Here is a 9,456-nt window from a genome sequence, read left to right as displayed (position 1 = left end):
ACTATACTATAGTATATACTAATATTAATATATATATATATATGTGTGTGTGTGTGTGTGTGTGTGTGTATTATTATTATATATATATATATATATATATATATATATAGTGTGTGTGTGTGTGTGTGTGTGTGTGTGTGTGTGTGTGTGTGTGCATGTGTGCATATATATATATATGTGCGGAACGAATCTCTACTGCACACATATCTTCATTGAACACATATCTCTACAATACACGTGAGATAGGCATAAAAACACGAGCATAGCTGGAAATTGAATCAAATTGTAATTTTATTTAGGAATAGATCTGAGCCCTCATCTAGGACGAAATTGTTCCCGGCTTTAATTTGTAAGTTTTTCATTTATCCACTGTCCAGTACCTAACCAAGGTCGGAAATCTTCTAGACACCATCATCGAGCAATTGCCCGAGAGACACTGCGCGGACCACACTGGGTCAGCCGACGGAAGTGCCACGGACACTACGAACGACTCTGAAAATACCACAGAAGGCACAGTGAGTGCAGAAGGTAATGCAATACCAAGAAGTGAATCTGTGTCTGAGGTGAACGGAGACTATCTGGAGGAGAAGGCCCGTTTGCGCCAGAATCGTGACTTGCAGATGAAGGTGTTGGAAGGCTTGGCAGAGCAGTTGAACGAGGGCAAGCAGAAGACAGCCGACCACATCGGTAGGTGTACCTGATGGCCTCCGAATAGTTGTGTACTGGTGTATGAAAGCAGATATGAGTGTATCGTATATATATATATATACAAGTGTATGAAACATACAAGGACAATCAGACGTGAGGGTATCGCATATATATATACAAGTGTATGGAACATACAAGGACAATCAGACATGAGGGTATCGCATATACATACAAAGCTAAGTAGATACTAGAACACTTACATACATTTTTACAATGTCACTTTCTGTCAATTTGTACAAAATTGAGGTAATACTTTCGAAAACCCATACATTGTATCGATATCGTAGTATCAAAACCCATACATTGTATCGATATCGTAGTATCGAAACCCCATAAGGTATACTCGCATATTAGGTGTAGATATCAAACGAGCTGCACAGCCTCACCCATACAAATCCATACGCTGGTTCCCAGTTGACTCATAAACCTATAATGCAAAAAAAAATGTACAGAAAACGAGAGAGTCCGCCTTGAGGAACTGCAGCGTGCGGTTGCTGACTACCTTCAGGAGGGACAAGCCGATGCAATGGATGGCATCGCAAATATGAAGCGATTCCTAGGACTGATGATTGAGAAGGCGAAGAAACAGGCAATGCAGATTGGTACCCTCGAGTTCACCATCGAGAAGAAGAATCAGCTGAATGTATGTACCGTAGTCTTTTAATAGTCGCTTCATGCATAGAGGTATCCACATTTATATCATTGAGAAATCAAGTGAAATAGCACGTCATGCCTCATGTGTGATGTGCAATGTGCTGCTAATGTAGCTATAGTAATAATCGTACTGTGAATTTCGAGTGTATATTCGTTGATGTGGACAAAAGCGCAGGAACGTGAATGTTAGAGAGCGGAGTTTGGAGGCGCAAAATTGGCCAATACTCTTTGACAGTAAACTATAACTCGATTGAGTATTACATAGGTCTTAACTCGATTGATTGTAGCTACTTGTGTGTTGTTCGCAAAGCATTCTCATTGAATTGCTTCTCCACACCTATGCTCTGATATCGGATCCGGGAGGTCGAAACTACTGACCGAGTAGATTACTTCCTGATAGCTCACACCGAGAGCGAATTGCGTACGAACTTGTCTGACTAATCCGGCTCATTTTCCAACTGTGCTCTTGAAAATAGGACGTAATGGCTGAGAAGGTAAAGCAGATTGCGGAGGAGCAGATGAAGAAGGGCAATATTCTTAAGAACATGAAGCGCAATCGCCGCACGTCAAAGCGGAACACCGCCGCCACCGGAAGCGAGTAAAGAGAATTAGTGGCAGGACTTCTAATGAACATATAAGATGCGTCCTTATCAACGCAACGCAAGACAAGTGTATAGTATACAGGTAATCGCATCGATCAAATGATAGTCTGCCGAAACCGAACAGCAGCTTGATTCGAAATAAAATTGCTCGTCTTGACAACAACTAATCTTACACAGTGATTTCAATTTAATTATATGATAGGAATGGGGTTGGGTTTAATACTGGTTCCAGAGGTATGCGCCAGTAGTAGTACTTTATTTTGTGGACAGCGGTCATAGAAGGCAGAGAATACTTCAATGCGCTTATGTGATGCTAATGATACGACTCACATATCGCAAACTACAGCCAATCATCAATATTCGTCTCAAGTTGTGTTGTTTTTTTAATACTTGAGCCTTGTAATAAGTCAGTTCTCGCCGAACAAATCACAACAAGGATAAGAGTGCATGAAATCCTGAAAGGTTTGAACTTTAGATCTACTTTCACTTCACGATGTATCGCTGAAAACAGAATTTCAAGATACTGGAGAGCATATATAGGCTCACAGGTAAATGTCCATCGTCATCTACAGTTTGGGCTGTAAGCATGAAGAGCTATAGTGTAATGCGTACACCAACAATTTCCGTCAACTTAGCTACTGGCATGAAGAAACACTTTGCTAGAGACAATGCTGATCCACAATTATGGAAATTATGGAGATATCCATGTAGAGTAATGAAGCGGCCATAGAGCGAAGCGTATTGGTAGAATCTACGCGATCGAGCCAGTACGGGGCTTTCTATCTTGTTCCATTGTTTACTGTTTGAAGAGACACGTACGACACGAGGGCACTCACTTTGTGATATCTAACGCATACGAACCTAAGCTATAATTCACCCCTTCGTATTTTATAGTTTTACATATATATATACCCCTCATATTTTTTTGTACATATTCTAATTTCTCCTTAGGGACTTGCCGTAAACTATTTGGCGCCAAACCTCTACGCCCTATGATTGGACATTTAACTTTTAGTGCTATTTATAATTTTATTTGATTGAATATCCAAGTCAGGAGTGACAGATCGACCAGATGGCTTCATCATTTCCAAATCGAAATGGTGTCGGATTCGGGATTATGTACTGATTTTAGTGATTACGGGGATACCAATAGGCTAAAGTATATGCTTTCGCTTGTCAACTTTGAAGTTTTAAAATAGTACTATAATGCTATGTATCCTGCCCAGCTTTCTATTCAATCTTTTATATTATAAGCTCTTGTGTTCATAATTATAGGCATCATATAGCCGTATTGTGTATCAATCAACACCATCAAGTGCAAAGAAGATGAGTTCCAAAAGCATCTCAGCGGCCGATGCAATTTCCAAAGCAGAAAAGACCATCCTCGAGGCCGAAGATGTAAAGGCCACTCCGCTTTTCCCTGAGAACCTTCCAACAGAGGCCGAGATTGATATCATGTACGCGGAAATAGACGACTACAAGGAACAGCTACGCAAATGTCGTTTGTGCCGTGAAAAGTACATGCTAAAGATACAATGGCTCGAGAGTGATATAGAATCCTTGACGAAGAGGAAAAAAGATCTCATGGAGGGAATCTTGGAGCGCAGAGATGACTTCGAAGAGCTCTCTGCACAATGTGTACTGAAGGTCGAAGTGTTGGACTCTGACATTCAGCATTTAATGCACAACATCATAGTTATCGAAGAAGATATAGCAGTAAGTGTTCTTAAATATCCCCCGCACTACTTTCATTTGGCTCATTTTGTTACAGCGAAAATTGTGATGTAATTTCCCGATTCTGTCATCAGTTATGCCTACTATATAAGACAGTGTGCACATAAGAACTTGCTCCGCCACTTACCATAATGTTGAACCGACATACATCACAGGGAAAGCTGGAGGTATTGTCCTCGATGACTGACGATCAGGATACTATGGAGGGTGAGAAAACTCTCGTCATTTCAGCGAACAATACAGACATATCCGAACTAGAAGGGAAGATAGCTGCTATGCGAGAGGGAAATGTACATATGCGAGATTTTCTCCAGGGTAGAAACAGCGGAAACAGTGATCTGCAACGCAGTCTCGAAATAAGCACAAATGAAAACGTGGAGAAGTCGCGTGTTATAATCGAGGTAATGTGTAAGATCTGTGCCTGTTGATGCTTTAGTGAACTGACATGTACTTATGGACTATAGCTAGTTCTTTTGCAATGTATCTACCACGCGCAATGCTCAAACAAAGTATTATTGGTTCACGAGTGTTCTACAATCAGCTATAGATAAAACATCACTCTTCACCAGTAATCAGTTCAATTTTATTTTGATGATGCTGGGTCTTCCGCCTACAGTATTTAGATAACGTAGAGAGTCTCCTGGAAGCGATGATTTCTGGCTTACCGAAATCTTCTCAAGGCCAGTGCCTGGCCACTGACGAAGCTATTGCACTTGAAGACTCAGACCCCACCTATGCTGAATCGGGAGTGTATCCGAGCTCAGGTGACGATGCGGATGCATCTGTGTCCACCCATGCTCTTATATATGTACTCGATTGTTTAGTGGAGAAAACACGCCTCAGGCAGAGCCGGGATCTTCAGTTAGAAGTGTTGGAGCAGCTGGCTGACAGCTTGGCAGAGGGTAGACTACGCACGGCGAAACACATAGGTATTGATCTTAGTGCATGCAACTGACGTACGCGCAGTATGCATTTCTTGTCAATATGCATAGGTTCGCTACTGTCGTACTTGGGAAACTGCAGTTCGAAGTGTACGAGCTTGTGAACTTTGTGTCGAGATACGCGACTGAATTGCCTAATTTCTATGTCGCTGGTTAGAAAGATTGTATAAGTGATCTAAAGTAAGACCTCATTGTCGCGCTCTTACCTTTTGTGTCACATCACAGAGAAAGAGTCAGCCCGATTGGTAGAGCTTCAAAATGGGGCTGCCGATTATCTCAATATAGAACCTAAAGTGGACGACTATGCAGACAACTTCGCGAATCTAAAACGTCTGCTCGGTATCATGGTGGAGAAAGCGAAGAAACAGGCTGTGCAGATCAGCACGTTGCTTTATATTCTAGAGAAGAAAGACCAAATGAATGTAAGTGCAGTTAACTTACTTGGCAATATCTAAGGAAATGATTCCATCGCGTCTCATTTATTACTGCAATTTCTGGCGTATGTGTGATAGAGTCAATAACTTATTCTACGTGCAAAACGCCTTTGGATAGCTGATTACTACTTACTCTTGAATACATATCACAGGATGTCATGGCGGAAAAAGTGAAGGAGATTGCTCTAGAACAAATGAAAACGGGTAACTTACTACGCAATGCACGACAGAACAAAGGAAAGGCCAAGAAGATATCAAGCAGCCCTTCGAAGAGACAATCCAGTAGCGCGTCCAAGACGTCCAAAATTTCAAAATGATCGCGGTTGATCTTGTCACATCTGAATACTTTCACGAAATAATTATACTGCCGAGACTTTGACTATATATGCAACTCTGTAGATACTACTGAATAATTGCGCAATATATTAAGGTGCTTACAAATACCCTGACATATATAAGAATCTTTGACAGTACATGCATAGACAGGCTATGAATACTCTCCGTGACTACAAATAGATAACCAGGGGCGCTATCTATACGATGCTACATAGGCATCTTAGCATGAATTTCTTATCGCAATGAAATGCCTCGCCGAATATTCTTGTCGCACCGGAGTCTTAATTGCCCATGAAAAATAAATACGAAACTACACAGATAGAACCGCTTTGCAGCCTCGTCAAGAGAAAGAAATAACCCAATTTCGGAACATAGTACATTAAGAATAAGTGCATAAACAGTTTTTTATCCAACTGTATCTATGATTTTTTTTACATACATACACTCCATAACAAATCCATGGGCATGAATGTAGCCCAAGTAAAACTCAAATCATGTAAATATTGAAAACAAGTCCTTCCGGAAACACATGACTTAAGAACTATCCTTCCCTTTATTTACACAAGTCCGCTTACACGCTCGCCGCTGGTTATTCGTTCCCCGGTTTATGCGCAGTACCCTAGACTCTTGAAGTGTGTATTAAAAGTAGTCTGGACCGAAATCATCCCAGAACCATTCCAAGACAGCATTCTCAACTAATAATAAAACTCGAAAGGAACATCCGTATGAACTAAAACACACAAGCACACATTTGTGGCATGTTTCCTTGCACTACTACAGATTTTCGAGTATTTACATAGTGGTTACAAGGGAGTCGGCCTCACCAAGACGTACAATGGAGGAGTCAGACTCTCCAAGAGCACGTACGAAACCAGACAGAGCGTATGTGATGAACTTTCCGTTGTACACACCGTTCTCGTCAACCTGAGATATGTGTGCATTATTAAAAATTTGTCAGAACACAGGGTCGTCAATTTGTATACAATATTTAGTAGAACCCATATCATTATATTTCTTGTGTATTATAAGACCACTGTTGTTCCCCGTGTTGATTTCACAATATCATGATCGAATTCTCAAACCATATATGCCATATATACAAGCTCATACACAACGTATGGCAACAAGCAAGCATACAACTATGCATATTCAAAAATAAATATAAAATCGATTTGTTAGTTCCATGTTCATTATTTTGTCCTTGCAGGTCAGTATCATATATATATTACGTTCTTTCTTCCCTATATTCACTATAGATTTGACAAAGACCCTGCCATAAAGTTAATGCAGTATTTGATAGCAGTGCAATTAAGATTCACGATATTCAACAAACCACGACTACTTCGTATATCCTTCTGGTGGTGCGACTATAAAGTAACTATATATTGACAGAGCGTATTCAAATGCAAGCAAAAATATTGACCAGAATATATAGCTATTACTACTGATGAACAGAATATTCCCGCATGATCTCCACATATAAACAAAAAAAATACATAAATATCGACATATATATATATATATATACGTGTATGTGTCCGTGTATGAACATGCATTCATAAAACAATATATATACAGATGTATTGTACACATTACAACAATATACAAATACTGAAAAGTTCACACGTACATATACATACAATACAATACTATACATATATCCAAACAAATATATATATATACTTTGTCGACGATATACTTCCACACACACATATATATATATATACATTTGTGTGCACGTCTATATGATTATATGTCTATATATAGTGCACGTAATGTTCTTTTTATATGCATATACATATATAAGTGTATGAATATATATACATGTATATACAATATATATGTATGTATTTAGGTGTATGCATTTATGTATATATATGGATATATATATATATATAAGTATATATATATATATGTGTGTGTGAATATATATAAGGATATAGGTAAATTTGTGCATACATACAAAAAAAGGTAGATAGACAGATATGTGTATGTGTAGTATACAGATACATAGATAAATGAATGGATGAATGGATGGATGGATGGATATATATATATATATATATGTATTAATTGTTTTCTATAAAATACGCTTTTATACATACATCAGCGATGTTCACTTGAACGGAGGCGTGGTCCTTCGCACCGATGATTCGGTTTGTGGCGGAGCTGAAACGAAGCAGACGGAAAAAAAATATTGTAAGAAAATTAACATTATAAGGTGCCGTTTACGGATTGCGACTCGGCAATTCAATAATCAAAAAGCGATAGATAGAACTTTCGATTACGTAAATGACACTCTGGATACAGTATCACATAGACCAAAGGTCCACGATAAATACATACCACTTTCTGGGGATGTACATATCCACGATAACACCTTTGTCGTTCTGCATGATGAAGACTGTAAAAGGAAAAAGATATATTTTGAGGATTAGGTCTCCGGCTTACGATTCGACGCCCCATAACATTTTACATAAATATTGTTGATAAATGTTATGGCATGTAGAACTATAACACATAACACCAATATTAACCAGTATTTTCCGATCGTTCAAATGTTGTCTGCTAGCACCAGTATATTGTATCATACCAAGCAACAATTACAGTAGCAGAAGCGTGCATGCGTGCATACAACAAGGGTTGAAAGTCACTTACGATTTACTAGGAGACTTGGAATAGAAACGTAAAAAGGATCATAGCATGTCTTCGCGTGGTATATTAATTTGAATATTCGTTTGGTCTGAGAGCGCCACATGTGCCTCGAAATAGTTTATTCTCTGAAGCCAGTCTCTAGAGTCTGGCACATAGTGTGGAAAACTGGAAAGGGATCAAGGGTTTTTTCATAGCCTCCTAAATTATACATTTTACGATTTCTGAAAACCTGGGTATTTACTGTACTGAAGGTCCAAATTTCAAATTTCAGAACCCAGCCTAAACTTAGTTTGTTTGCTATATTTTGTAAAAAAACAAAACAAAACACAAGTGAGCAAAAAGGGGGGAATTTGGCTTTTTGTTTGGTTTTATTTGTTTATTTGTTTGTTTCTTTTTATAAAAGATAAACCTTCAACCAGAGGCAGGTTTTCCTTTTTTCGGTAAAATTTCTATGGCATTTTTTTGGGGGGAAACTTGATGGTACAGATTGTGAAATACGATGATATGTAAATAGTTGCACTTTCCAAGTTCCAACTCGAAAATAAGATATGTAGCTATTTATTAGTGTATACAGACTTAAAATATGTACCTCAGAAGCGTGTATGTACTAGCCAAACAGAAGCACATACTACGCGAGTATAAATCAATCGCTTTAATTCACCTTTCGCTTAAATAAAAGCGCATACCTATCTCCAATATCATAACATCAAAAACATTCTTACGCACAAAACCGAGGTACACGCATTATCCAATTCATTTGCACTTACAGTATGGCAGTTGAGACAGTAAAGGCTTTGGATACTAATACAGAAGCTATCTTGATCAGATTAGTACGAATGGAAAATGCTGTTTATGGCTCAAGTAACGAAGGCCAGCACAATACAAGCGTTACAGAGACCACGGACATAAAAATAACCGAGTTGAGTAGAGTGCTGCAAAAGGTGGATCCCAAGCGTGATTTACAGGCTATCACTACCTTCTGTAAGTGTATTGTCTATCAATTTACAACACATAACTTTTCTTATTTCATAGCCGTGTTCCTGATGACAGAAACTGTACATTCGTAATTCCTCGTTTGTTTTAGATGCTTCACTCCGTAAGGACGCTAAGCAATATTGCAGCTGACCACAATGACCAAAAATATGACACAGTCCACTTCCTTTCAGAAACAATTTGTACTCATCCGAAATAACATGCTTTCAACCCAGTATCCTCCTATACGTATATTATATATGTTAATACTGATGTAAATATATATATATATATATATATATATATATATATATACTATATATATATATATATATATATATACATATATATATATATATATATATATATATATATATATATATATATATATATATATAGTGTGTGTGTGTGTGTGTGTGT

At 38.3% G+C, this 9,456-nt stretch overlaps 4 protein-coding genes across 4 annotated transcripts in view; 3 read left to right on the top strand and 1 right to left on the bottom strand.

Moving 5' to 3' along the window:
- Positions 1-2,125, top strand: part of SARC_03174 (hypothetical protein) — a gene marked incomplete at its 5' end in the record, with an annotated part of 5,122 nt that extends 2,997 nt beyond the window's left edge. The window contains 3 exons of the mRNA XM_014303033.1: positions 378-687; positions 1,161-1,351; positions 1,839-2,125. Of these exons, the coding sequence (XP_014158508.1) occupies positions 378-687; positions 1,161-1,351; positions 1,839-1,964 (627 nt within the window). The 3' untranslated portion in view covers positions 1,965-2,125. The remainder of the gene's footprint in view (positions 1-377; positions 688-1,160; positions 1,352-1,838) is intronic.
- A 1,040-nt stretch (positions 2,126-3,165) lies between these two features.
- SARC_03173 (hypothetical protein) lies at positions 3,166-5,932 on the top strand. The gene is made up of 5 exons (XM_014303032.1): positions 3,166-3,680; positions 3,854-4,099; positions 4,315-4,627; positions 4,865-5,061; positions 5,226-5,932. The coding sequence occupies exons 1-5, from the start codon at positions 3,291-3,293 to the stop codon at positions 5,388-5,390; spliced, it is 1,311 nt and encodes a 436-aa protein (XP_014158507.1). The 5' UTR covers positions 3,166-3,290; the 3' UTR covers positions 5,391-5,932.
- On the bottom strand, positions 5,905-8,174 carry SARC_03172 (30S ribosomal protein S21e). Its single transcript, XM_014303031.1, has 4 exons — positions 8,068-8,174; positions 7,756-7,813; positions 7,515-7,578; positions 5,905-6,333 (listed from the first exon to the last, which is right to left on the bottom strand). Exons 1-4 carry the CDS (start codon positions 8,165-8,167, stop codon positions 6,202-6,204), a joined length of 354 nt encoding a protein of 117 aa, XP_014158506.1. The 5' UTR covers positions 8,168-8,174; the 3' UTR covers positions 5,905-6,201.
- A 443-nt stretch (positions 8,175-8,617) lies between these two features.
- SARC_03171 (hypothetical protein) overlaps positions 8,618-9,456 on the top strand; it is a gene marked incomplete at its 3' end in the record, with an annotated part of 5,720 nt that continues 4,881 nt past the window's right edge. The window contains exon 1 of the mRNA XM_014303030.1: positions 8,618-9,045. Within this exon, the coding sequence (XP_014158505.1) occupies positions 8,835-9,045 (211 nt within the window). The 5' untranslated portion in view covers positions 8,618-8,834. The remainder of the gene's footprint in view (positions 9,046-9,456) is intronic.

Source organism: Sphaeroforma arctica, assembly GCF_001186125.1.
Source record: "Sphaeroforma arctica JP610 unplaced genomic scaffold supercont1.156, whole genome shotgun sequence".
NCBI lineage: Eukaryota > Ichthyosporea > Ichthyophonida > Sphaeroforma > Sphaeroforma arctica.
The sequence above is the reverse complement of the archived record's forward strand: the minus strand, read 5'-3'. Positions and strand labels throughout refer to the sequence as shown.

Excerpts from the sequence above, each read along its gene's own strand:
- SARC_03172 (XM_014303031.1), bottom strand. The coding sequence starts at position 8,167 with ATGTGGCGCTCTCAGACCAAACGAATATTCAAATTAATATACCACGCG. Across the intron at positions 7,814-8,067 it reads TCCAAGTCTCCTAGTAAATC|TCTTCATCATGCAGAACGAC; the intron begins GTAAGTGACTTT and ends TTCCTTTTACAG. Across the intron at positions 6,334-7,514 it reads TTCAAGTGAACATCGCTGAT|GTTGACGAGAACGGTGTGTA; the intron begins GTATGTATAAAA and ends CACATATCTCAG.
- SARC_03173 (XM_014303032.1), top strand. The coding sequence starts at position 3,291 with ATGAGTTCCAAAAGCATCTCAGCGGCCGATGCAATTTCCAAAGCAGAA. Across the intron at positions 3,681-3,853 it reads TTATCGAAGAAGATATAGCA|GGAAAGCTGGAGGTATTGTC; the intron begins GTAAGTGTTCTT and ends CATACATCACAG. Across the intron at positions 5,062-5,225 it reads AGAAGAAAGACCAAATGAAT|GATGTCATGGCGGAAAAAGT; the intron begins GTAAGTGCAGTT and ends TACATATCACAG.